Genomic DNA, 27,573 nt, shown 5'->3' with positions numbered 1-27,573 from the left:
ATTTATTTTTTTGAGCATTTCCCCTGATTTTACGGCTTAATCCGCATGAGCAGGGCGGGGACCAGCAGGTGGCAGCTTCATCCAACGAATGCACATCTGTTAAACTAAAATTTCTGTATAAATGCTGACTGAAAAACTTTTGGTTTTGGGTAAATGATGTTTTTTTACCTGTGCTGTATTAATTTGGGCGGTTTTGCGCTGGGTTTGGGGTCAGGAGGAGGGAGTGGGGTCACTGCTGATGCTTTGCAGGTTTGGTGTGACAGGGATGGTTTGTGGCAGAAAATCCAGGCGGGTGTTTTGGATGATGCTCAGCTGCAATCTCTGCCCTGGATCCCATTTCACCGAGCCCTGAAAGGGAGCTGTGACCTTCTCCCCTCAGAGCAGGAGCTGTTTTCAACACCAAAATTCCACTTTCCTTCGTGCCATGAAGCCCTTCTCCCTCTACCTATTCCAGGGCACAGAAATCGGTGGCTGAACTTCGTGTGGCTCATTTTGATGCCAAGAATTTGCTGTTTTGATCAAACACTGCCACAGTAACAGCAAAAATGGGAGGGAACACGCTTGGAGTGAGTAAAATACAAAACTTTTCCTATCTCCCCTCTCCCCCAACTTCTTCATGGAGCCTTTTCCCCCAGACTGAGCAGAGAATTAATCTGAGGGCAGAGATGAGCCAAGCTCTGGGGTCAGAGCTGTCCAAGCCCTCACACTCCTCATGTCCTGGGAAAAGTAAACGTGCCGAGCTTTCAGAAGCAGCTGCACCCTCAGGGGGCTTTCCCAGAGGTTTGGAGGAGACCACAGAAAAGTAAATGAAGCAACGGGAGCTGCTGTGTACACTCAGAGCTCGCTATTGTTCTCGGCACTCTCTGCCCACTCCTCGGCACAGATTATGGGGAAGGCAGGCAGGAGATGCTGCCAAAGCTGCTGGGCCCCCTTCCTCCTCCAAACTCCAAACGTGCTCAGAGAGTGCTCTCACCACCTGTTTTCCAGAAGGTTCCAGGCAAAAGGGACTTGACTTTCTTTGTGACTCGATTTGGGGTTGAACTTTTGCCTCAGTGTCAAGGTTCGTGTGTTAAATCCATCAGGTGGGAGCAGCCTGATTTTCTGACCTGATGATAGAATATCAAGGACCCTTGGCTTGAAGAAATGCTGGGTGTCAGCTTTTGGCAAGCCTGGGCCAATATCTGAGTGTGAAAGGAGGTGTTGGAGCCCCTGGATTGCTCTGCTGAGTCGGGCACAGGGCTGAATGTGGCTTTTCTAAAAAGTTTTGAGATGGGTTTGTTCCACGGTGGGAACGGAGCACTCAGAGCTCCAAAACGCCTTCCTAGGACTTGCCTTGGTGTGCATCCAGTCAAAAGCGCCGTTCTCAGAACCTAAATTGGTGTCAGCAGTAACAGGAATTTGGAATGAAAGCCTCTTCTGCGAATGGTGAATGTAGGACGTGAGAAGCAGCTCTGAGCTCGTGTTACACACCTTCCCTGCTCTGCAGTGCTGCCCCTGGGAGCAGAAAGAGGCCATTAAATACTCCCCAAAAAGTGCTTTTTGCTTCGATTTTTCTGCTGTGCTTCGGCAGACTCGGCAGAGAGGGAGCAAATTTTTGGGGGGGGCAAAAAATCCTTCCGTGCAGGACGGGGAAAGCCTGGACTCAGGAGGGAAGGTGGAACTTTGTGCTGCGTTTATTTCCCAGCTGCTCAGGCTCCGCTGAGGTGTCACCAGGGGACAGCTGATACCTTAATCCTGTTATTCCTGTCTCGCTGGGTTTGTTTTGGGGGCGGCTCTGCGGATTTCCCAACACATCCATGTGGGTCTGGGTGCTTTGCCCCGTGTTGGTTGGTGAGCACAGGCTCTGGAAGCCAGGAAAGCACCGGGCTGCTGTAGGTGGGGAAGTCACAGAGATGCTGCCCCTTCTCCTTTCAGCCCAGGGGCTTTGGGAGCCTCTCAGGGAATCACAGAATTCACTGAGATAAATCCCCGAGGCCGTGCTGGGCATGGGCTGTGTGAGTAGCAGGAGGGCAGGGAAGAGCTGAGAGCAGGGAGGTGATCGCTAGAAACAGTGTTCATAAATATTGATATATTCTTAAATATTTGTATATTCATAAATCTTGAAGAAGTGGTTCTGTGTCGGGCTGGGTTTTTTTGAAGGGGGTGAATCAGTTGCATCTTGGACCAGGTCATCTCCTAAGCATAAAAAATCTTGGAAAAAGCTCTTCTAGTTCTTGGTTTGTGCTAAAAAACCCACAAGGACTTGCTGATGGGAAATTCTCACCTCTCTAAGTGCAGACAAATATGGTTGAGTTGGATTTTTTTTTTTTTTTTTAATTTTCTCTTTACTCCAGAACTCAGAATTTTCTTGAGGGTGTTTAGAAATATCTTCACTTGGGCAGAGTTTTGAAGGGTTTCCCACTTTCCTTTGTGCCTGATGTAGGGGATAATTTATTGTGTGAAAAGATCCACGCAATGACCCTGGTGCAACGTGCCAGGATCGGGTCCTGGCTGCCTGAGAGGGCTCTGGTGCTTTATTCTGCCCAAGGACTTCGTCTCCAGTGCTGAGCACACTCCAGGGCTGCATCATTTGTTCCTTATCAAAGCTGAGGAATGAATCAGAACTCGTTTCAGAGGGTGCAGTGGGAGGTGTGAGGCTGACATGGGTATTAAAAAATGAAAGAAGAAGCAAAAAACCCAACAAAATGGAGCTCGGTGCACCACGCTCGTTACACTGTTAATTATGGTAGTGAAAAAAAAAAGGGTGATGCACTTTTTGGGAAGCACAGGATCAGCAGGACCTTGTCCACAAGGCTGGCCCCAAAATTTGGCCTCTGCTCCAAAAAAATACAACAATTTTCCTATCTCTTAGTCTTATGTGACTTGGAGCAAAGCAATTTTGCTGTCGAATCACCTCATCAATTCCAGAACGAATTCCTTGCTCTGAGTCCTTCCAGGAGAGCTGGGGGTGGTGGCTTTGGGTGGCCCAGAGCTCTGGGTGTGCACAGGGAGTTCACCAGGGCACCCAGTGATGTTCCTAAAGCAGGGGATGGGATTCCCATCAGCTGGCTGGAACTCATCCAGGCTCTCTGAGCTCTGCTTCTGGGTGGTTTCCTGCAATATTTTCATATTCAATATCAAGCTGCAAAGTAAAGACACAGATTTTAGGATTTGTGATCTGAAATAACAAATCTTTCTCGGTCTTGTGTCAGATTTTGTTGCCTTAAATGAGACTCAGCTTTTAATTTCATCCATTCTTTCTCTTGGTTGATTAGGAAAGGAGTATGAGAATCTTTATAAGTTTGGCTCTTCCTAAACTCATCCAAAGATCCACTGATTAATTTAGGTTTTGTGTTCTCAAAGGTAAAAGTTAGTGTTTTCAGAGCACAAAGCTTTCTGAAATATCAAACTGCTCCTTATATACTGCTACCTCTGGTGCTGTATGGTAGCATTGAAATGCTAATATTGACTTGTTTAAAAACAAAGGAAAATAAACCCCACAACAACAACAAAACTCAACAGCCAGCACCTCTGTCAACAGCATTAATCCACTTTGGGGAGAAAATCACTGATTCCCTGGAGCTGGGCTGGCAAAACAACACCAAAGAGATGAGGGAGTGAACAAAACTCATGTTCAGATTGATATGAAATCATTGGATATTTCTATTTGTCACTCAAAATTCTTGCAGGGCCAGACCAGGCCGAGCAGGGCCAGCTCTTGGTTTTAGTTCCCCTTAAGAGCAGCATCAGCTTTGAGTACAAACATGTTTTTTGCAGAGAGCTTTGCTGCAAGATCACCAAAAATCTGCTTTCTCCCCATGGCTTCACCCTACTCACCTGCACTGCTGTGCTGAGGAGAAGCAGTGGCAGGAGGGATGGGGAATATGGAAAAAGGATTTGACAGAAAAAAAGGGAAGGATGGATGGTCCGCAGCAATTTTGGGGTTCCAGACTTATTTATAGACCTAAAGTTTATAATCATTCACGTTCACATTTTTAAACCTGAATAAGGAATGAGAGTTTTCAGAGGAAGAGGCAAATATGGTGGTTTTGATCTTTCTTTCTACATTTGTCTCTTCCTTTGCACCTCATAAATAAATGGTCCTAAATTGCATTTATAAAATGCATTAAATGAGGAAAACCTCATATTTTTATTTTGCTCCGTGTGGGGTGATGTGGCCCTTCCTATCTTAATGTACAATTGAAATTACTTTTGGAGAGTGATTCTTTGTTAAGCACATCAAAAGGTAATCTAGAAACCACGTGTAAAATATGGAAATGGAAGATTATCAGCCACCAAAACAGTTTTATCTGAGGAAAATGTGCCCCTTTTCTGCAACTTCCTCATTTTAAATGTTTATTACAATAAGACCTTATCTGCCTGGCTTCGTATTTTTAAAGTATCGATGTAAAGACCTCAAAACCAGTTTAATCCTGAGTTATTTAACGTTACCCAGAGCTTTTCTGAGCTCAATTAAAGCACAGTTAAGGGCAGGGTGATAAGCACATATCGATTATTTTAATATGAGGCTGTATATTTACTCTGGGCTGTGAAACAATCTGCCTTCAGCTGCACCCCAGAGCCGCTGTGCACAAATCTCAGCCTGTGCTGCTGCTGCTCTGCAGAGCCCAAATGTGCACAGAGGGTTTTCTCAGAGAGAAAAACCAGCCCAGGGTCTGCCTGAGCCCTTGAGTTCAGGCTCTGGCCAGGTAGGAAGAAAATAAAGTGATCTGGTAAACAGCAAAAGCAATAAATTCCCTTATCTGAGAATGATCAACTCTGTCTTGTCAGACTCGGTCAGATCCTACTAAATGATGATTTCATTGGGCTGCCCAGCAGTGAATATTCCAGGAACAGAAAGCTCGAGGCTGGCAATCAATGGCAATGAGATTCTTCTCCCCACACAACCTCTCCAACAAGCAAGAGGTGAAGCACAAAGGATTTCACCAAAAACGTGTAATGCAGCACTGGAGTGGGAAACAAGGAAAGCAAAAGGAAACAGGGACAAAGATATTCTTGCATCTGTGGCCAGGTTTCCATCCTGCCCTTTGCTCTGCCCCACGAGCTCTGTGCTGTCAGAATCCAGAATTTCCACAAGGAAATCTCAGCAGAGAACACTTCCAGCCCCCTCTGGCACTGCTTTTGCTCCAACCAAACTCCAGAAGTTCTCCCAGTGTTCCCTGTCCTTCAGGCTTTCAGCAAACCCAAATGTGTGCTCAGGCCCTGGCTTTCCAGTTGAATTTCTCAGGAAGAGATTTGCTGCACATTTTCTTAATTCTACACATGTAGGGGGTTCTGAAATGGAGTTTCATTAGTTTAGGGAGAAATCCAGCAGGGATATCTCACAGCTAGGAGAGTCCAGGGTTCCTTTGTGCTCTGGAGTGGCTGAAATTCCAGTGAAACCAGCCTCAATGCTTTTCCTGGCTTCACTGGGAGTTCAACCCCAGCCCACCTGTCTGGTTTTGCAGCATCAGCTGTTACGAAGCACTTCAGCAGCAGGGAGGATGTCCCAGCGTGGGGCTGGTACTCAGCAGTAATTCAGATATGCAAAATGTGGCTGAACAATGCCCTCGTGCCTGAGAACAGAGGAGGTCGGGGCTATTTTGGAAGGCAGACACTCACATCCCTTAATTCTTTCCACTCTGCTTGCTCTGGGGTTTGCTTCCTTTTTGGTTTTTGGACAAGTCTTTGAAGTAGAGTGAGTACAATTAAGTATTCATCTGATTAATCTGCGTTTTCCCACCAAATGCTGTTTGGTGTGTCATGGAATGGTTCACAGAATGGATCTGTTCCCAAGTGGTGCCTGAAACACCTGAAAGCATAAAATTCCTTTAGTAGAATTCTGGCCAAAAACCTCACCAGATCCATGCTTTGGTCATTTTATGGGGAGATACATTTGGGAGAGCAAATTTTTGGGGCAGTTCAATGATTAAATCTGAATAGCACCATGGGAATGATGAAATCTTGACCTCACTGTGCAGCTCCAACAAATATTTCTCTGGGAATGAAGCTCCAAAGTCAGTGCTAATTGTGAAAATTGATCCCAGAGGTCTGATTTTTAGAGGGAAGAGGGTTGTGCTCACAGTGTGGATGGTACTGGGGCTGTCATTAATGCCAAAAACTTCTCCAGGTTCCTGTGACCTTCCTTCAGCTTTGCAGGCTCTTTTGGAAGGGCTGCTTCTCCCTGGGTAGGAAGTGTTGTATTTTGATAAAAACAAAACAGAAAAAAAAAAGGGGGTTTCTTTTTTAAATGAAGGACGTCCTGGCTTAATGGGGCTTGAAGTGTTTACAGGTGTTTCCTCACAAGTTCAAATTTAGTGGCCCCAGGGAGTTGAGATTCTCATAAGGCAGGAGCAAACACTCAAATTTTGGGTTTTAGAAGGGTTGCACATTTAAAGGGCCAGGCAGGCATGGCCTGGGGGCTGCTTTGGCTGTGGGAAGACGGGGGTTGTGCCATCCAGAGCAGCAGAACGTCAGGAAAAAAATCATCCTTAGTGCCACAAGAGGTCAAAATCTTCCTGAAAAACTTTTTTCTGCTGTCCAACCTTGTGCCCTGATTTTGCAAATTTGAGGTGAAAATCCCAGGAGAGGCAGGTTCCACCTTTGATTGCTCAAACCCACCTCAGTGACAGCTTTTTTTAATGCAGAACATCTCCCAGGGGCTGCTGAGCATGGGGAAGGAGAAGGAGAAGAAGAAGAAGCAGAGAGCAAAGGGAAAATGTAGAAGTGGCTGTGGTTGGAGGGGTGATGATGTCACCGGGCTCAGCGGGAACACGGCGCTTTTAAAAAGCCGAAAGAAACATCCTGACCCTCACTTGTCACATCCCCACCCAGGAGCCACACACACAGGCACAGAGCCGAGTTATCCTCAGCCAAGAAGGGGGATAAAAAGCTCCATCCCACCACAGAATGCACTGGCAAAAATGTAAGTGAGCTCTGATTTGCTTTTCCTACCTCTGGCGACAGCTGAGGGTTGGGAAGGATAAGTCAGCAGAGAGTGGCAGGGGAGGGGATGCTCAGGAATGACTCAAGAGAGGCCAGAGCTGAGGTGTGATGCTCATTTTCCAGCAGGGATCTGAGCTCAGGGCTGCTTTGTTGGCTTTCATCACTATGAATCAAGTGGAAGACTATGATTCATAAAAACAATAACAGGATGCAGGTATTATATCAAAGGTTACGTGGTTACATAGCAGAAAATTTTCCTTTTGAAAAGTGAAACCTGTGAGAAATCTTATTTCTGTGCCTTTTTTTTTTTTTTTATATGTACTTCTTTCAGCTAATTAAAAAAGATAAGGAACAAAGCAGTTGAGGGCAATACAGTTATGACTTTACAGGAAATCAGTTTTCTTGTTTTCAAGATAATTTCACTCCTCTGGGCCCATCTTTGCTGGAGTAGTTTACTGATCCTGCTCCAGGTAGGTGTTTGCTTCTTGCAAGGTTTTCATTCTCACTCTTATCACCATCATATCTCATTTGTCATCAGTAGGTGATGCTCATTTTGGCAACTGTGCTGCCACTCTTTGCCTCTCACCCTGCTGTTCCACTAACACAGAATGATACAACACACCTGAGTGGAAAAATTAATTTCTTAAACCCTTGCCAGTGACTTATCTAATGTTGCTCATCTTTTTATCACAGCTTGTAGGTTGTTTTAGTACCTGTAGTAAACCAACTGTGTGCCTTTGTGAGCTTTGAAATCCATTCCCTTTGTTTTTTTTCCTGATTTATTTCTTTTCAGCTGAACATTTTGTCAGCTCAAATGTGTATTTGGGAAGTTTTATTTGTATTTCCCCCTTCACCTTGAGCAGTTTTCAGGAGAAGACATGGAAAAAACTGCAGGATGATCACATCCAAATCCTGATTCTAATCTTCCATCTCTGAAGTCCCTGAATGGTTTATTTGGGTTGGGTTTTTTATTCCTGCATTGACAAAGCAATGCCAACAACCTTGCTTTGGGTAGGAGGAAATTGGAAACTGAACTGGTGGTTTTATTTTACTATTTTCCTTTGCAGGAATGACAAGTCAAATTATGTCAATCATTCCCTGATAATAATTTGTAGACAACTCCTGGTCAGTGTCCCCTGAGCTTGTTAATCCTCAAATCTCCCTCCTTTTGTCAGAATTCCTTTTTCCAGCGTGGAACTGTTGGAAATCTGATTAATGCTGCTTCTTTTCCAAGCCATGCTGGCTTTGAAGGCAGACGGGGGGATTGTCCTGCAGACCCCTGTGTGACCCCTGGGGTCAGGGCAGGTATCCAGGTGCCGGATCCCGCGGGTTTCAGGGGAATTTGGAGCTCCCAGCAGCTCAGTGAGTCCCCAGTTGGTGTCACCTCTGTTTCCTGGCAGTGTGAGTGGCTGGGACCTCACGTTCCTGCCCCACCTGTGACCCCACGGATGCTCCACGTGGGACCCACGGCCTTGCCCTGGAACAGAAATTGATGCAGAGGCAGCTCAGGTGACCTGGGAACTTTCCAGACTGAAACCCTGAGATTTGACTCATTTGGTGCTGATGACACCAAGATTTTGGGTTCAATCCCTGTATGTGCCACTCGCTTCAGAGTGGATGATCCTGGTGGGGCCTTCCCAGCTCAGAATATTCTGTGAAAACCCACAAGTGACACAGGAACTCCCTCGAGCAGCAGCTGTGACCTCACCTGAGGGCATTTCTCAGGGCACCTCTCAGGGGTGGCTGGGTTCCTGCTCCTTCAGGGACATTTCTGCAGGAACACCAGGAAAGCTGGGACACTTTGCTGCTGTAGCTTGGGGAGCCTGGCCTGGCTGGGAATGTTCCCCAGGTCACGGCACAGTGACTCCTCTGCACACAAAACCCCGAGGGTGGCTCAGCCCGAAAGCCTCCCCTCCCACGGCCCAGGAGAAGTGACTGGTCGGGGCTCCCCAGGATTCTGCTGAACAGGAGCAGCCCCAGCAGCCCCTCAGGGATGGGAAATTCATGGGCAGCACCAGCTATTTCCTCCTCATTTGTTTTTATTGTTACCTCTGTTGTGAATTTTTGAAGATAGCCCTTCCATGCAAATGGTTTGTGTTCTGAGAGGCGTGGAAGCAGCTTGGGTTTGAGCATCTCATCATCAAAAAGGTCTTTTCCAGCCTAGTTCATTCTAATTCTGCAGGAATCTCCTATTTAGGTGCTGGTTTTGCCCGTGTCCAAGATTTTTGGGTGCTCAGCTCCCGTTGCTGTTACCTGCAGAGATTCAGCTGCTCAGATTCCCTTTACCACTGAGAGATGTGAATTCACACCTCTGCAAATCCCTTCCCAAACCCTTTTAAAGTGAAGAGAAAAGCTTTTCTGCCCACAACAGATGTGGGGCTGCACAGAGGCTCTCTGAAAGTATCAGCTAATGAGACTGAGAACGAAACTGCAACATTCTGCACCTTGTGAGCGATAATTTTGGTAAAACCCCACCGGGAAAGAGGGATAACATGAAAGTTGAGCCCATCCATGCTTTGCAAAGCAGGTGTCAAACTCTACAAATGACCACAGCAGCAATTAAATGGAAAGCTTGCATTACTAAAATGGAAAGAGTATTATGGGCTGGGAGGAATTAGGTCCTGAGGGTGAGATTTATGTTTAAAGACACTTTCTGTCTATCTCAGCTTCCCCTTTGCACCAGGGCTTCTCTTATTCTGAAACAGAGAATTTTTAGTGGCCCTCACCACTACAAGGCACCCAACTCTCATTTGGCACTTGAAAGCTTTTATATTATTTTATTAAAATAACCAGAGCAGCAGGGATTAGCCAGCATTTTGTGTCTCCTCTTGATTTTGGTTTCTATCCAAGTGGAAACATCGAAAATCCACTCTGTATTTGTTCATCTGCAATACCTTCCTTGTGTGGGAGCAAAATGTAGGCTCTGCACAGTGCTCTCCACTCATTTAGATCCTTTTAGGCGTGAAGGAAATATTTTTTAAAGGACAGTTCTCAAAAGCATTCCTCAAGAACAGCACGAGGCACATGGATTTGCCTGAATCCAAGGCTGGTTTGATTCCTGGAAAATCTTCCAGCACCTGAAAATGAAGATATTTGGGCATAAATCTAAAATATTCTTCTGTCAAATTAATATTTCACTGACTTTGGTGGTTATAATGCAGTGTAGAAAACCCAGCCAAACATGATTCTGAGGTGTTGGTAAGCAGGTGAAATATTGAGGCTGTTGAATTATGCCCAGGACCCTGCTGAGTTCATTTCCTTGTGCTGAGAACCATCACTCAGCCCTTTTTGCCCCTGCTCCCAGCTGGGTTTGTCTTAAAGCAGATTTTTTGCCCAGATGTTTGGTGGGTGCTTTGCATTGGCAAAATCTTTATTGAGTTACCCACCCACGGTGCGTTGAACAGGATAAATTAAAATCCTCTCCAGCCCAATTTTCCTTGTGTTCTCTATAACTTCAAGGGAAATGTGGGTTGTGTCAAAAGCACAGGAAAAAAGCTGCAAGTCCAGCCCTTCAAATGGGCCTGGATGTGCAAACCTGGGTTTTTGGGATGTATCCTCTGGGAATGAAAAGATAATGAAGCAAGAAATGGCCAAACAGAACTCAGACAAACATTTTCTCAGTTTTCATTATTTATTTGGCTCTGATGAGGATATTTATTCTCAGGCCCAGCCAGAGAATTATCAGTCAGGTGTGTATTAATTAATTTAGATCAGGTACCAGGGACCTGGTGCTCACCAGCCACCCCAGCCTGTGGCCACCAACACAGATCTTGGCAGAAGTAACTGGATTTTTGTTTCCAGGGGTTGGAGTTGCAGGTGGGTTGTGGCTGTGTTTCACCTTTAACTGTTGGTTGGATCAATTAAAATATTAATTAAAAGCAGGACATGCCCTGAAGGCTGCTGAGGGATAGGGATGGAGTTGAAATGAAGATTTCTGAGTGACTCCCTGTCATGTCACTGGCTGGGATTTGGGGCAATTAAATGCATTTCAGTGCTTTGCTCCCCTGTCCTGGACTGGCCACAAAGCACAGAGAAAGATCACCTTGGTTTTTTTGGGGGAAACTCTGTAATTATCCAGGAAATAAAGACAGGATCATGACCAATGTTTTGACCCTTGCAATTGGCATGGAAGTAAAAAGGTTTTGATTTGACTCTAAGCAGACAAGCCTATGAAATGAAACCTCTTTCTTCTTTTAATTAGCCAAAGTTCACTGTGTCTGATAAAAACATGATTTGGTCTCCAATATCCAAGCCATTAACTCAGGGGTTTGCTAATTGAAATCACAATTTTTCTTGTTATTTGCAGTCAGCGATTGCTTTTTGGTGCTACTGCAAACAGGAGAAACCATTGTGTTTCTTTTCAATTATTTATTACACTGGAGGGTGAAAGGAGAAAAAAAACATTAAAAAAAAAGGGAAAACTATTTGCAGTGTTAACACTGATCAATTGATAAGCTTATCACGAGTTGTGAGCACAGAAATCTTCTGCAGGAGGGACCCGTGTGACACTTGCTGCAGGCAGGGTATTTCAAACTGAAATCTGCCTGCTGGGAAATTGCCCTGCCTTGTCTGGAAGGCTGAAACCGAGCTGCAGCTCGTGTGTGTGTGAAGGCCAGAGCTGCTGGGGTGAAGTTTAGTGATCTGAAACTCGCCACGCTTCGCTGCCTGCACCCTTCCAGCAGCTGTTTTGCCACTCTCTTCCCTCCGGTTTCAGCAATGGTTAAACCAAAACGGAGGGGAGCAAAGAGTTTGAATTTCTGGCGATGTCTTGACGAGCTTTCTCTGCCTGATGCGCTCAGATCAATGTTTCTTGAGAATCAGGGGTGTGTATCTGCATAAGTTGATCCCTTTATTGTGCACTTTGGGGGCTTCCAGGCTGAGTTGTGGCAGGGTCTGGAATCTTCTTGCTGTTGTCACTCGACGTTCAGAGCCCTTTGGTGGCTTTCCAGCAGCTCTGGCGTTCAGCAGCCTCTTTTAAAGATTGCTCACAATCCTTCCAGGCTTTTGTGGACTTTCAGCAAACACATCAGGTGATAACATTGATGGAGGGAGCCTGGGGGCTGGGGAGGCAGCCCGGCCAAGGCGTCGAAATGAGCCCCAATGAAAAGTGGAATCCACTGCAAATCCAGTGCTTGGGTTTGGAGTCCTTCTCTTCTTTCTTGACTGGAGATGTCTCAAAGTGGCCCAGCTTCCCAGAGCAGGTGCAAATCAAAATGTGCCTACTGAGGAGCAGCAGAATGTGGGGTGCTGGAATTGCAGGAGACAAGCCAGGGTGCTGCTGCTATTCCTTTAATTTTATTGAATGGAACTTGGGCTCTCAAGGCTAAAATCAAAATACAATGGAATCTTGGTCCAAGGCAGCTTCATAGTTTGTCAAAACCTTTATATAAGGACGACTAAATCCAAGCTCTTCCTTTACAAAGGTATTTTAATTGTCATTATTCCTCCAAATGCTGATATTGATAAATGACCACGTATCTTTAGCTCGATGAGGAATTGCACCCTGAAGCCCCAAAGCCATTTTGCTGTGGTCTGTCTGTGCTTCTCAGACCCCACACACCCCTGAGCAGTGGAAAAGCAGCTGTGCTCACATTATTTTTATTTCTGGAGGTCAGCTTGGGGGAACCGAAATATGATCTGCAGACTTTGGTTTTTAATTTTTTTTTTATTTTTATTTTTTTGGGGGGGTTACTCTGCTTACACCGGAAACTCTGAATAGGTATATTTGTCAGCTTTTACAGTAAATTTCTTCTTTCCCATCCCCCCAAACCTGGAGCCAGAAACCACCATCCTTCCTCACCCCAATTCTGCAGGGAGGTCCTTTGATGAGTTGGGGATGAGATACTCCCAAAAATGTTCATTTCTGCCACTCAGGCAGCTCTGGCAGAGCTCAGATTTGTGGAGTTGATGTTTTCACGCAGCACCAAGAGCGCCAGAACTCTTTATTATTTGCACTCAAATAAATTAATACCCATTAAATTTAAAAAGCAAAATGTGAATTGTATTAAGAGCCCTTATGGATGTTTGTATGGAGACTTAAAGAACCTTTATTCTCTTTTAATATTGCATTTGGAAAGCCACAGGATTCACAGGAATGCAAGAAACCTGATTTAAAGAGCCACAAAGGATGTCCACAGAAAGCAAAGGTAGATCAGGCAAAGGCTGGAAAATCATCTTTGTTTCAACTACCATTTAAAAGTAAAGTATTTCCTTGATGTGCATAACAAAGGCAACAGTTCAGTGCATAAATGGAGTTCTGTCTGGTCCTAAAAGGATTTCTAGTGGCCAATCAAGATTTCATAATTAAATTATTTATAATGAGTTAATAAAAGAGCCAAGATGAAGGGAGAAAAGTATTTTTTAAAAGAAATTAGAGCAGAAACATTTATTCTGTTAAGTAATTTCTGATGTGGATTTATGATCTCTGTATTTAGAACTCCACTCTTCTCCTCCCAGGAAGGTGCAACACAAACATCTCAATATGCACAGAATTAAATGCGACTGGGAGAGATGATCTGAGGTGAAATGATTCATTCTCATAGGATTTGAATTGAAATAAATGCTCCTGGGGTGGAATAAGAGTTTAAAACTGCGATTGGAGCTGGATACCCACCTGTACCTCAAAACCAAAGGCCAGTTGCAATCTTTAAAAATGGAAAACTTATCAATTGATGTATTTACACATCAAAGTGCAGTGAAAGGGGCAGGCTATCGGTGCCTTTACAAATACCAGGCTTTGATATCCCCTGGTTTCCTTCTGCTATCAATTCCCTCCAAACACTCCCTGTAAAATATGAGTTGTTAATTCTGGCTCTGGCAGAACTGTGCTTCCCCTGCTTTCACTGCTCACATGGCCTTGGGAGAGGCTTTTGGAGCTGGCTGTAAACTTCATTCTTCAAAATGGAGCAGAATTCATGGGTGTGAGCTGGGAGGCTTTTGGGTGGAAGATCTGTGATGTGTTGTCAGCTGTTTATCAACCTCCTGACCAGGCTATGAGCAAAATCTGTTCAGAACTGAATTACAGCTCTGGTCTACGTTGGGACTTCAGCACCTGCCTGATCTCAAAATGAGATATTTAAGTCCAACTAATGATGATTAAATGGTTTTCCAAGTGAAGATGTTTTCCTGATTTGTCTTGCTTTTATACCTTCTGCCTAAACAGTGAATATATTTCTTTTAAATATCTAATCTTTACTTTTTTATGTATATTTGGTCTGGTTTTCCTTTTGGGAATGTGTAAATCTGCTCTGCAGGTCAGTGGCACTGAAGGACACAAAGGAAAGGAAGAATAAAATAAACGTGTTCCTGGTACAGCCACCAGGCTGCTGTGGGGATCTGGGGTCCCTGAAAGGAAAATAAATGTTGCATAAATTTTATTTTCTTTTTTCTCAGCTTCTGCCTCAGAGCAGCAGCCACAGCCTCGCCCCTACCAAGGTGTCCGAGTGAAGGAGCCGGTGAAGGAGCTGCTGAAGAGGAAAAGGGGGAACATCCATAATTCTGCTGCAACTGCAGCTACAACGGTAGGGAAAAAACAAACATGGGGGAAATCCTCCCTCAGGAGCTCAGTGATTGCCCTGCCCCAGCAATATGGTGCCAGTGAAAGAAACCTTTGCATCTCTAAAGTGTTTTGAAGGCCCTGTAGCCTGATGCTGGCAATGCCATTAAAATATCTCTTCAGGTGGGGTGCTTTTAGTGTGCTGAGCGCCTTCCATCACTTAATGGAAAGGGGAAAGTGCTTTGCACTTGGCAGGAGCTGATTCCTTGGGACTGAAAGCAGCTTGGAAGGGAGGCAGCTTGTTCAGGAGTCTAAAAGAGACCACCCAGAGCCATCCCTGGCTGGTTTTTTCAGCCTGCACTTGCCCTCCCAGCAGGCAGCAGCTTGGCTGGTTCCTCTCTGAAGGAGAATTCTCTCTGCTACAGTAGATTTAAACACACTTTAAGGTCCCCTTGAGCTGAGGGGATGTTGTGGGTGTTTGGGGTGGTGTGCCCTGGCTGCCAGGTTCAGTTCTTCTGGCCCTTGTGTGGGGTGGGAGAATTCAGACCCTGACATTAATAATCAGCTGATAATGCCTGCTATGCTTTGTGCTTCTCTAAGTGACTGAATTTAATGTTGATGGGCTTCACCTCTGATATTTATTTTTTCTTCTCTCTTGCAGGTTTCTTTGCCCCATCAGCCAGTCCCTTCCTACTCACCCATGGGTAATGTATCCCTGACTCTCTGTGACTCTCCAGGGAGGGCTGTGCTGAGCTGGGCTTTAATCCTGTCCTGTTTTCCAGGCCAGCCTTGCATTGACATGGATGCTGCTGGCCCTGCTCTGCCTGGCCCAGAGGAAGGAGCTCTGGCCTCAGGATGGATCCCCCAGCCCTCTCCCAGCTCCCTGCAGCCCCTGGCTCAGTGGAGCCCTTACCCTGAGTACGTGTCCCACGAGGCTGGCGGCTGTCCCTACACAGCAGATATGTACGTGCAGCCCGTGTGTCCCAGCTACACCCTGGTGGGACCCTCCTCTGTCCTCACCTACACGTCCCAGCCTCTCATCACCAATTTTGCAGTAAGTCAAAAGCACCAAGCTGGGAATGATGTTAATTCTCACCTTCTAGCAAGAGCCGTGGGGTGTAGTTAGTCTAATTTATTTAATTACTGTCATGTTGTGTGTCTTTGCATCCATGCCACGTAATTTCCTGGACAGTTATATGGTTTGAGCAGGGCAAAAAGTTGTGGTTGTACTGGAATCAGGCAAAATTCCCAAAATTCCTTTTCCCCAGCTCTCTTCACTCTTTCAGACTGAGCAGGGATTGTCACTCTTTATTTCCACGTTTAAAATTTTTAAAAAAAAATGTCTATGAGGTTCCAGGAAGCACATCGATCAGGTGAGGCAGGAAGGATGACTTGGCAATAAATTTCTCAGAAGCTGCTGTTAAAGGATAAAAGAGCAAGGTCAAAATACGTAAAGCTAGCAGAATATTTGGCTTCAGGCCAGACAAAATCTGCTTGGCTGACACAAGATGATTCCCTTTAGAGGGGAAGGGCAGAGAATTCTGTTCCACTGGACCTGGGGCAGCTGATTTTCCTTTCCCTGGTTCAGTCTGGCTGCTCAGGCAGGCCCAGCAATGCCCCCAAAGGCCCCCAAATTTCTGTGTCCTTGTGGCCCTCAGTGCCAAGGAAGGGCTGTGGGATGGCTTTGGGATGTGGCTCTGCCTGGGCTGTTCCAGAGGCCACAATGAGCTGACTCCAGCCTTGGTGGCAGCAAAGATGGGACTGTCCAGAGGGCACTGCCAGCACAGGGTGTGACAGGGTCACAGGAGGGTGGGAATGGGAACAGAAAGCTGGAGGGAGACTGAGGCGAGCGTGACCTGGGCACTGGTGTCACTCTCAGCGCAGAGCTTCACCCAGAGAGGAAGGATGAGGATCTTAGAAGTGAGATGAGCATCCCCAGCCTGTGCTGCATCCTCCCCCTGCCCCACCTGGCCGATTGCCTCACTCTGCTGTATTTCTGTCCCCCTCCCCAGCCCCGCAGCACCACCCCGGCCGTGGTGCCACCGCTGGAGGTGACGGAGCAGCAGCCACCCCTGACGTATTTCCCATGGGCACAGCCCCTGTCTGCCCTGCCAGCCTCCACCCTGCAGTACCCTGCAGCCTCCTCCTCGCTGCCCGGGCCCCAGCTGGTGCCTGTGCCCATCTCCATCCCCGAGCCAGCCCCGCAGGAGCTGGAGGATGCCCGGCGAGCCATCGGCGCCCTGCCCATCGAGAAGCTGCTCCTGGAAGATGAAGACAATGATACGTACGTGTTAAGCCGTGCTCTCTCTGTTGAAGGGCTTTAGGTTGCACATCTGGGGCCTCAATGCTCAATGCTGCACGCAGCACCTCGGTGGGTTTTGTGGAGGGGAGGAGAAGCAGGCGGGGTGGGGTGGGAATTTTAGCACTCCGTGATTTGTGTGTTGAGTGAAATTTGCTTTGTCCTGGCGCCCAGCACAAGATTCCTCTGCTGTTCCAGCTCCTGCTGCCTCTCCCAGGCAGGTTTGGATGCTGCACACTTGTGCTCAGCACCGGCACAAGGGGATTTTCACCCTCATGGCCTCCAATTGACAGATCCCAGTGTAGCCAATGCCAGCTGTAGCATTTGGTGAGGGTAAAATTACCTCTCAATTTTGGCAAACCCAGTTCAATAGGGCTGCTTTTGTGTAAATGCCTTGTTTGTGTGTCTGTGACCTGTCCATTGGAGAAACTCCCACCAGATTTAGGCCACTAGAAAACATTTGAGGGCCTAAACTGATATTTTTCTCCCCTAAATTTTACTACTCCTTTGGCAATCAGGAAAACGTCAAGTGTAGCTTTGCTCTGCTGGTGCAAGTAGGTGCAGTAGTCTGAAAATAAAGCTGAGGGAAATGCCAGAGCAGTCAGAGATCCCTGTTTGCAGAGCAAGAATTCACACCAAGGTGTAACTGGGAGGTCTCACCTTGTCTGCCCCTGGAGCCCAGCCCTGCAGGTGTGGAGCAGTGGGTTGGGGTCATGGGCTTTTAGCTGCAGAGGGGTTTGGGCTCTGAAATATTCAAATTTGAAGTGTGGGGCTGATTTAATGGCTGGCTGGTAATGCTGCCAGTGGACAGATCCTGTCCCACTGAAATCTCTGGGAGTTTTGTCTTAGTCAGGATTGCAATTCATGGCCCTGTACCAGGAGATCATTGAGACAGGGACTTTCCAGAATCTGGAATGCAGCCCAAAAGGAATCCATGGCATTACTGTTACTTGGCAATATTTTTGCTTTTCTGTAGCATTTGAGTGTGAAGCTGCTGCTGTGCTGAGCAGGGAACTTTAGTGACCTGTCCTTGGAAAGTTCCCCGGGCCCAAAGGTTCACACAATTCCTTTAAGTCTTTCTGACTTCCTTTCCTGGAGAATGAGTAGCTTCACTTTTCCCTCCAATGCAACTGTGAATGTTTTGGTTGAGGCTCACGAGTGCCATGCCACAGGCAAATATATTTCAAGAGATACATCCCCTTCAAATCCTGTTTATTGTTTTCTTGACAAACAAGAGGCTCTTGGCTGGTGAACACAATTTCTCTGGGTTTTTCTGCTTTCTAAAGCCCAGGATTTTTAGATGATTTTATTATTTGCATGACTAACTGCAAAATAATGTTTTGTACTCTCTATTACCTGGAGTTCAGTTGCCACCCAGGCAATATTTTAAGTGGCCTCACAGTTCATGCTTGGGTGAGGTTTGAAAACTCAGGTTGAAAGTCCTAAAGACTTTCCAAGAGTATTTTTTAATTGAATGTTGACAAATGTGGAAGACACGAGCACTAGATCATGTAAGTGATCACAAAGTTGTTGGAAAAGAGCAGTAGTTGAGGTTTACATTGAAATTAGTGGCTTGTATTTGCAGAAAAACCCAGCAAAGAAATTAAATCAAAGGAGCTTAACTCACCACTGCTTCCTCCAGTTTTACGAAGTTCAGAGATATTCCCTAGGTAAAACTGGGATAAAGCAGTTGTGAATCAAGCTTGTGGTTGCTCTGATTGCTTTTCAATTCTTTTCACTCCAATGTATGTAAATTCTGTGTGTGAACATAAAACAAAGATGAAACTGTTTCATCATTTCTTTCTGGGTTGTTCTGGTTAGAAAAAAAAAAGACAAATTCTTTTTTATTTTCAATAAAGATCTACAGTAACATTACTATGCCTAGAGTGTTTTATTTCCTATCTACAAGCATTGCTTTAGCAATCAATTAGTTCAATAATATATGTACAGGCTAGAACCAGAGATAGCTGTCAGACTTTGTGTTAATTTTACACATTAAGCAGACTAAGAAGGAATTCCATGATCCAGCTGTGTCTTGGAGGCATTTCCTGCAGCAGTCCTTGCTCCTGCAGTTCAGCTTCAATCATTGTCACCCTCTCCTGGCACCCTTGGGGATGTGTGGGTGGGCAGCCACAGCTAATGCTGAGCTTGACTGAAAATCAGATTAGCCAGAAAATTGTATTTCCACTTCCTGAAATTGCGAGGGATGGCTCTGGGGTACAAAACTACCCGAGGAGAGAAACAACTGCCCGCCACCTCCTGCCTGAAAAGCATCAAGTATTTCTGTCTGGAGCAGAATGAAGCCAGGGGTTGGTGTGACTGTGTGTAGGGTGGTCTCCTCCTGGTTTTGGGGGTTGGAATTTCCTTCAAGTAGGACCTGGGGGAATGGAAGTGGCTCCAGCCAGAGCCAGATGACCAACGTGAAGCAGAGAAGTGTTTTCCTCATCTCTAAGGGCCACCAGCCACTTCCATGGGCTGTGACAACTCTTTGTCTTGTGCAAAATATAAGGACTGGGTCTCACTCACCAGGAGTTTTGATAAAAATTAGAGTTTAACAGGTTGATATATTACAAATAAATCAATTAGGGAGTTTAACAGGTTGATACATTAGAAATATATCAATTAGGGAGTGGTTGTTACCCCAGATGGTGAGGTGTCACCAACACACCCAGGGCTGTATCACCCCAAAAAGCGATTTATACATACAATTCCCCAAACTGGGAATTGTGGAGGACTTTGACACCTCCCAGTGGCGAATCTCAGCTGCAAGAAGGTGCAGAAGTGGGAAGGAGGCAGCATGGCAAAGCTCAGGAGTGCTGAGGGCTTGGACACTGCAGCTGTTTGAGGTAGGAAGCCCTTCCTGTGGGAATGGGAGCTTTTGGGGCTCATGGCATGGATTTGTGGAACTCTGGGTGTAAAACCCCAAAAGTGGCAGTGCTACCCTGTAAAACTGTTTGCTCCCAGCGTGCCCCGTGGTCCATCAGTGATCGGTGTCTTTATTTACTGTCTTAGAATTCTGCATATTTATGCAGCTAAAGGCCTGAGGGCCCACACGATGGCAGCTGCAGAGCGCATGAAACCCCTGAAGAGACTCGATGCCAAGGAACACAGAGGAAAGGTAAAAAGGGGTTATTTTCTCCTGCAGACAGCAGGGTTTGGGATAGGATCAGGCTTGGTGTGACTGACAGCAAGATACGCTAAAAAATCCAACTCTGCTCCTGCAAGGAAGGCTTGGCACTGATAGGCCTCACTTGGGGGCAGGGCTGTAAAATCCAGAGGCATGGTCATAAATTAAGTGGGATGAGAATGAGGCCATTCTTTTTTCAGCCCATGATTCACGGAGTGATGTGAGAAAACACTGGTCTGGCAAATTATTTGTGTGTTTGCACCAGTCTCCGAGGCTGAAGGTTTTATGGCCAACTGATTTGTTCTGTACCTGACGCAATTGGGGATTAAAAAATGCTGGGTTTGGGTTGCCCTCCAAATTAAGGGCTGAGAAACACCAGAGGGAGTCCGGCAAGAGCTGGGAAAAGTCCCCATCTCACGGTGCCATGTGGGATTCCAAACCATCCTGTGAGCTGTGCTCATGCCTGGCACCACAACCCTTGGGATTTCAGCCAGCACTTTCCCCACTCATTGTTTTACACCAGCAGCTGCTGCTGCTGCCTTAGGATTTTAGCTTTTATATTTTTCATATATTTATGAAAATATAAATTTATATTTCTAATGGAAATATATATTTATAATCCTGCAATTCTTTAGCATATAGCTCTAAAGCTCCATGGCCTGTCAGCTACTGTTCTCCCATTTTATTCACACAAAACAATTTCTCTCGGGCCTGGAACTGAAGGACACCTGCCTGTCGCAGGCCCTGAAAAGTATAAGAAAAAGTGACTTGGTGAGGGGGGAGCAAACTGGAGGTAAATTACTTCATTACCTGAAGCTGTAATTGGAGGATTAACCCCTGATATGTAAATGGACCGCACTTAAAATTGTCTGAAAAACCCTCTGGGAGGCTCCTGACTGCCCAAGGTGTATCTGTTAAAGGCCTTTAATAAATACCCATTTTTATTCTCTTAATCTTGTGTAGCCTCTGTTGCAGGAAGCCACTCCAAGGCATCCCTAGGCTCTGAGATTTGTCTGAGCTGGCTCTCACAGCTCTCTGTGCTGCTGTTGCAGACTCCCCTGCTGGTGGCTGTCACTGCCAGGCACGCTGCCATCGTCCACGACCTGATCCAGGCAGGAGCAGACATCAACGCCGTGGACAACAAAGGGCAGTCAGCTTTACACCTTGCTGCCACCTATGGCTATGCCCAAGTGCTCCAGGTAGGAGAAGTTTTATGGTTTTAATTGCTGCCAGTATAAAACCACAATTAAGTGTTGATGGTGGTGTCTCTAAATCAAGGCAAGATCTCAGTGAGAGATGGAGACTGAGCAAAGGCTCAGGAATTGACTTCCCAGGGTGGATTTAATTCCTGTTTTAGGACTGTACTTGCAGCCTGCTGTTCCAGAGGGAAATTCTTTAGTGGCTCTGTGGGGGGAAAGAAATTATTTCTGCAGATCACAGCTCTCAATGTTCTGGTGGCAGTCCCCAGTGTGGTTCAGCATTGGAGGGCGTGAGGTGTGAGGAGAGGGAGCTCCAAAACCAGGGTGAAACCCCCTCCCTGAGGTCACTGTCACAAAAAATTGTGTTCAGACTCAAGCCAGCAGAAGAGAGATGAGATGTGACCCTGCAGACAGGGACAGCCTTCAAAATGAAGCACATTTTTCAGATTTTCCTTCAAAGCCTGGCTTACACGAGCAAATCTATGATTCCCTGTTGCTTCATGGATTTCTCTGCAGACAGAGGCTGAACCTAAGCTCTGTGCCAGCCCTGAACAGCAAATTAACACTTTCAAACAGGCTCTGTGGGAATTTTGGGAAGAGATTCCACAGCAGGGATTAGCACTCTGTGAGTCTTAAATGCTTCACTATTGGCCAGAAAATGAAATTAATAAAAAAACCTGTCTTGAGTCATGTCAGGGCTGAGCACAGGCAGAGTTTGGTGGCTCTGCTGAGTTCCCTGGGGACAGGGCTGAGGTGCCAGGGGTGCCTGTGGTGCTGGCACCACGTCCAGCATTCGTTAGCTGTGCCCACACGTGCCCAGGGCTGAGCCATGAGTGGGAAGTTAATGTGTAACACAGCCAGTTCTCTGGAAAACAGGTGTTTCCTTAAGTAGGAAAAAAAGGGGTTTAATCCAGATGATGCCAACAAAGCCTCTCAGAGTGCCTTGTGGTGGTTTGGATTGCAGGGTTCTTTTGTTTGGTTTTTTCTTTTGTGGATTTTTTGTTTTGTTTTGTTTTGTTTTTCCTTGACATAAAAAGGGAAAACAGGCAGAGACTCGCTCCTCAATGTGGTCAAAGCCATGAAAGGCTTTATGGTTTATTTGTTTATTTTATTAGTTTTGGTTATTTTTTTTCTAATGGATTAACTATCTAATCTCTATTAAGCACCTCAAAGCTAGCTGTCAATATTTGATCTGTACATAATTTATTTTTTTTTATAAGAAGATAAGTCAAGCCCTAACCGTTCTGTGTGATCTTTCAGTGGGAGGATTGTGTCCTGAGCCTTGTCTGACTTGACACAGATGAGTCACTGCAAAAATTCTCAGCCATTAATGTGAACAGCTTGCTTTATTCAATCAAAATAAATAAATTCTCTGTAATAATTTAGACAAGGAGCTACTTAACTCCATTGTGTTAAATCTGTAATTTTCTTGTATTAAAGAATTTTAAAGTTTTGATTCTTTGCTAAATCCAAGAAATTCTCATCTCCAGATCACAATTCCTGGTGTTTCTGTACCCTCATTGCCACAAGCTGAAGGTTTAACTTCACACACTGCTATGCACTGAAAACAAAAAGTAAATAAATCCAGCCTGAGAATTGTCTTTTAGGCCTGTCAAGGAAAGATTTTAATTTCTCCTTGTCAAGGATCACTCAGAATAATCATGTACTGGTGTTACTGGTGTCTTTGCCTAATCCAGGGTGAAAGTGAGGAATTTGGCATTCCTGAGCTGGGGACAGTGACTGAATTTTACTGTTCTGAGCTGAGAATCTCAAAGGATAATTAGATGGGAGTTAGGAATGTGATCACCTTGAATGTCCCTGTTGGGAGCATTCACAGCACTGGAATCTAGTGTCAAATAATGGATTTGTTTGTAGTTAAATTGTCATTATCTGATGCTGTTTCATTTTTCATTTTGTTAGTTTTGGCTGATTTTTGGCTTGCACAGTGTTCTTATGAACTAAAATTCTGCATTTCTCTGTTGCCTCCAGGTTATCTTGTCCCTGGGTTTCCCTCTGGATTTGGAAATGAAGGATTTTGAAGGTAAATACTCTTGCACAAGTGGTGTGAAAGTTTGTATTGGGTATTTCATTGCCTGATGCTTGTTGGTTTTTGGGGGTGTGCTGGGAGGGCAGAGCAGGCTCAGAAAATACCTGTGAGAGTTGTGTCTGTGCACTCAAATGCTACAAAATTCAAAGGTGCTGATGGCTCAGGGGGGATTCTGTTGGAACTAAAAACATGCTGGAATGCCCCAAAAAGCGTCCATAGAGCCTGAGAAGAAACCTGAGAAGGGCTTGTGCCTCAACAATACCTGCCCAGATTGAATAAATGATTGAATAAATGATTGAATGAATGCTCTCTGTGCCAGCCCTGCCTTCTCCCTGCACATCAGTATTTTCCTGGCGCTGTCCTCACCCCCATCCCACATTTCTTTTCCAGGCCATACCCCTCTCCACTGCGCTGTCCTGGCCCACAACACCCTGCTGAGGGATCAGGGCAGGCAGGCACTGACAGAGGAGCAGCACAGGGAGCTCCAGCAGCAGAGCAGGGAGCTGGAATCCTGCATCCATCTCCTGGTGCAGACCGGAGCCTCCATCTACAGCCGGGTGAGGCTGGGCTCGATTATCCCTGGGTTTCTCTGGGAATTCTCCCCCATTTGGTGCTCAAAACACAGAACTGGGGAAGGAATGAGCTGCTGGTACAAGGGCCAAACCTGTTCTCCTTCCAAGGGGCTGCTGGCAGGGTGAGGCAGCAGTTTTGGAGCTCCTGAAGCAGACCCTGGACATTCAGAGGGTCACTGGAGGGAGGGAGATGCTCCCCATCAGCTGCACATCTGGCCTGGGTTTCCTCTGATGGGTTTATGGGATATCTCCATCTTGTCCTGCAAAACATTTCTTATTTGGCTTGTTTTTTTTATATTCTTTTTCTCTGTTTTTAAATAGGATGTGAAAAGCAACAAGACAGTTCTTCATTACACAGTCCAGGATGGGAACATTTCCCTGCTCAGGTACTTCCTGGAGCTGAACGCTTTCAAGTCCAAGGATTTTGTCAACAACAAGGTAATTTTTGTCAACAACAGGGGTTTTTTTTACAGAGAGAAAAAGCAAAAGATGTGAATCTGAACTTCTTTTCAACCCCAAACTGCATTTTCCAGTAAATTCACCAGGAAAGCAGCACCTGGCTTAACCTCTGTCATGAAAAGCAGGGCCCTCTCCCAGCAGGAGATGACAGAATGAGGAGATAAGCAGGGAGGAGGGAGAACATGGGACGTGGTTGCTAGAGGAGGAACATGAACTTTAGATTAGGCTGAGGATTGGGAAAACAGCCCTGCAGTGATGCAAGGTTTGACAGCAGCATAACACGGAGAGGTGGCACTTTAGGGCAGCCAGGTATCGATTCATCTCTGCTGTCAAATGTGGCTTCACAGGAAGGACAAAGTTCCTGTTTCTGTCAAGGGACGTGGGGATTCTTTCTGCCTTAAATGTTATTTGCAGATTTTCTGGCACAACCATCCCTAGATTGGGTAAAGCAAGCTGGGAACCTCCCCAGTGCTGCCCCACACCTCACCCCGGAGCAGATCCCGAGCGGTGATCATCTCACACAGGCAGCAGCTCCACCCTTCCTCCCAAAACCAAATCCTAACATTCCTGGCAGCCTCAGCTGAGCCATCCCTGTCCCCGCTTTGGCTCTGGACAGGCTGCCCCTCTCAGCAGGGCTAAGGGGGTGATTCTGGGTGCTTCCCCACTCTGTCCTTCGTTGAGGAAGGGAACAAGGCTGGGGGTCCCCAGTTTTCATTTCAGCAGCTGCAGCCTCAGCCTTTCTTGTGCTCCCCAGAGTTTGTGTCCCTCAGGAAGGAACTGAATTTGTCAGCTCCGTTGCTCACCGAGGCAGACAAAGGGAAGCTTCACTTTTTTCACCCCTCCAGAATTCTGTTGGACTGGAGAAAACATATTTTGGGTTGTGTGTGTGGGTAATTGTGCTGAGCTGATGTTTTTCTGCCCAGTGAAGGGCTTTTCACTGCATTCTTTCTGTATCTTTAAAGACCCTTCAGGCAGGTGGGAGCCTGTCCATGGAGTCTCCGTTGTCTCTTGATCACAATCCTGGGAGAGCTTCCTCCCGTGATAGGATCACTTGGAGTCTTCAGCCTTGTTGCTGAGCTGTCTGGAACAGGAGAAATCCTGGCTTTTTTAGCTCTTTGAAGTGTGAAGAGGACAAGGAAACAGCCATGTTTATGTTTCCCTGGCTCACCCACTGCTTGTGATTCTCTCAATCCAAATCTGTTTCCATGGCGTTTTCACAATGAGAAAAACATTGAAGCCTTGGAGGTGTTTTTCATCTGGAGGATTCCTGGAGCCCACTTTGCCTCAAATAAGACCCATTAAAGTCAGCCTGAGGCTTCAAGGTCAGGCCTTGTCAGATTGCCTCATTATCTTAGCCCATGCCTGGATTTGGAAGCTCTCAAGTGCAGATCTTTGCATTTTAACAAGAAATCCTGTAAAGAGGTTATAACCATCCCTTGACTTTCTGGGATAATAAATTTGACAAGGATCTGCTTGTTCAGGGTTTGTAAAACATGTCTTGTCTTATAAAAAACGTTAAAATTCTGCCATTTTATTTTCTGCTTCAGCTCTCCCTGATGTCTCAGTGGTTAACAGGACCCAAAAATCACATTTTTCATTTAACATTTTAACAACTGGAATATTAATACAGGCTGCAATTTGTGTCCAACCATTCCAATGTCATGACAAACCCATGATTGTTTCTGAGAGAAAAAAACACAAGCAGCTGCCTCAATGAGCCTCTTGCAGACTAAAAATACCTCGCCTTGTGCGTTTGTTTATCAGCTTTTTCTCATTTACAACCGTTACCAGTCATACCTGACCAGACAGGGCACAGATTTCTACACGGTCTGGTGGCACCAGAGCTTCTGCAGCACCTTTCATCCATGCCTGGCTTCACAGCCAGCTCTGTCCTTCCTGTGCAAATCCTGTCTCTGGAGCCAATCCATGCTTGACCTCGGGAATTTCTGCATCTTCCTGGCTCTTGGAAGTGTTGGAAAAGGGGGCAGTGAGGATATGTGGAGCACAAATGGGTCTGGTGGTGTGGAGCTTTGTGTGGTGGGCATGATGTGCTTGGTGTCTATAATGCAGTTTAATGTTTCCCAGTGAAATATCTCCATGGCTGTTGCAGGCTTCTCTTTTCCCAGTAGCTCCCCAGGTCTCTGGGGTGTGATTTAGGGGGTGATTTCAGAGCAGTTTTAAGGGGGATTTCAGAGCAATCCTACATCAGGCTATGATTTAGGGGGGATTTCAGCAACCAGGGAAAGTTTCTGCTTCAGGGCTATTTATCACCTACACCCAAAGCATCAAAGCCCCTCCAGTTTGGGGTGCTCTAGCAAATAAAAAATATCTGAATCCACAAACCTTCTGCCTGGGAGAAACAGAGCAGAGATCCTCCCTCACCTCCTGATGACAAATCCCATGAGGATTCTCCTCTCATTTCACATCTCCATTTCTAGGACGATTCTGGGGAGATGGCACAGCTCACCAGAAGATTTATCTGTGTTTTTTACTCCTTTTTTTTCCCCTTCCCCCTGCTTTAGGCCCATGGCAACACAGCCCTGCACATGGCAGCTGCTTTGCCTGGTGACAAAAACCAGAAGGAAATCATCCAGCTGCTCCTGGAGCACGGGGCAGACCCCAGCATCCGGAATTTGGACAATGACCAGCCAATCCACATGGCCCGTCCTGGAAAAGCTGGGGAACAGGTATGGGACCCACCCTGCTGCTCTCCCCTAAAGCACCTGCACGCTCCAGGGGTGGCTGGGTTTGATGCTTGCAGGTATAAAAATATTCCTGATATATTTGGATTTTTATTTTAGTTGCATGTGGACACGTAAATAGTTGTGTGTGTGTGTCTGTGAGTGTTTTTGGGTGGCTCAGATGGTGCTTCTTGAAATTCCACATTTTTTGGCAGGCCAGGCATTTGCTGAAGAAAGGGAAAATCACACCTGCATTCAACTCCTGCCGCAGAAATGCCAGATCCTGAGTTCACTGCAATTCATGGAACGGCTTCAACTCCAGCTTCTGCCTCCTATAAAAACTGTGAGGGTGGTTCTGCAGCACATCCCTGCTCCTCCAGGCTTAAACCAGGCTGGGGTGAGAGTGTTTCTCAACCTGTGGCTATGAGCAGCACACCAGACAGCAGAAGATGAGCTTTCAAATGGTTGCAAACTCAATTTTGGTAACAGAGAATGTGAGTGAACCTCCAGCAAGGAGGTGAGCAAATCAAATGGCTGCTACATAAATAAGTAAATATTCCAAATCAGTTCAAAGCACAGCCAAGCTTTGATTTGGTAGCAGCTGAAACCCTTGGAGGTAACAGAGCACAAGGTGACAGTTTGGCTGTAAAAGGTTGAGAAATGCTGCTCTGAGGCATCCCCAAACTGTGCCTCTGGCTGGAGCCTGTGCAGAGGGACTGCTGGAAATGCTGCAGCCTCTGTGATGTGCAGCAACCACTGACCCTGCTGCC

At 46.1% G+C, this 27,573-nt stretch overlaps 1 protein-coding gene across 2 annotated transcripts; it reads left to right on the top strand.

Annotated features, from left to right (window-relative positions):
* Positions 1-6,803: 6,803 nt before the first annotated feature.
* On the top strand, positions 6,804-27,146 carry POU2AF1 (POU class 2 homeobox associating factor 1). 2 transcript variants are annotated; one of them, XM_058857001.1, is made up of 12 exons: positions 6,804-6,904; positions 14,317-14,444; positions 15,081-15,123; positions 15,202-15,473; positions 16,432-16,703; positions 19,731-19,836; positions 20,898-21,044; positions 23,034-23,085; positions 23,482-23,648; positions 23,985-24,101; positions 26,645-26,809; positions 27,019-27,146. In XM_058857001.1, the coding sequence occupies exons 1-12, from the start codon at positions 6,889-6,891 to the stop codon at positions 27,088-27,090; spliced, it is 1,557 nt and encodes a 518-aa protein (XP_058712984.1). In that variant the 5' UTR covers positions 6,804-6,888; the 3' UTR covers positions 27,091-27,146. The 2 variants fall into 2 exon arrangements, with proteins under 2 accessions (XP_058712984.1, XP_058712985.1); XM_058857002.1 differs by lacking the exons at positions 19,731-19,836; positions 20,898-21,044; positions 23,034-23,085; ... (2 more) ...; positions 26,645-26,809; positions 27,019-27,146 and having other exon boundaries at positions 16,432-16,839.
* Positions 27,147-27,573: the final 427 nt, after the last annotated feature.

The sequence above is a fragment of the Poecile atricapillus genome, chromosome 25 (assembly GCF_030490865.1).
Source record: "Poecile atricapillus isolate bPoeAtr1 chromosome 25, bPoeAtr1.hap1, whole genome shotgun sequence".
In the NCBI taxonomy this organism is placed as follows: Eukaryota; Metazoa; Chordata; class Aves; order Passeriformes; family Paridae; genus Poecile; species Poecile atricapillus.
This window is presented reverse-complemented; position numbering and strand designations above follow the sequence as displayed.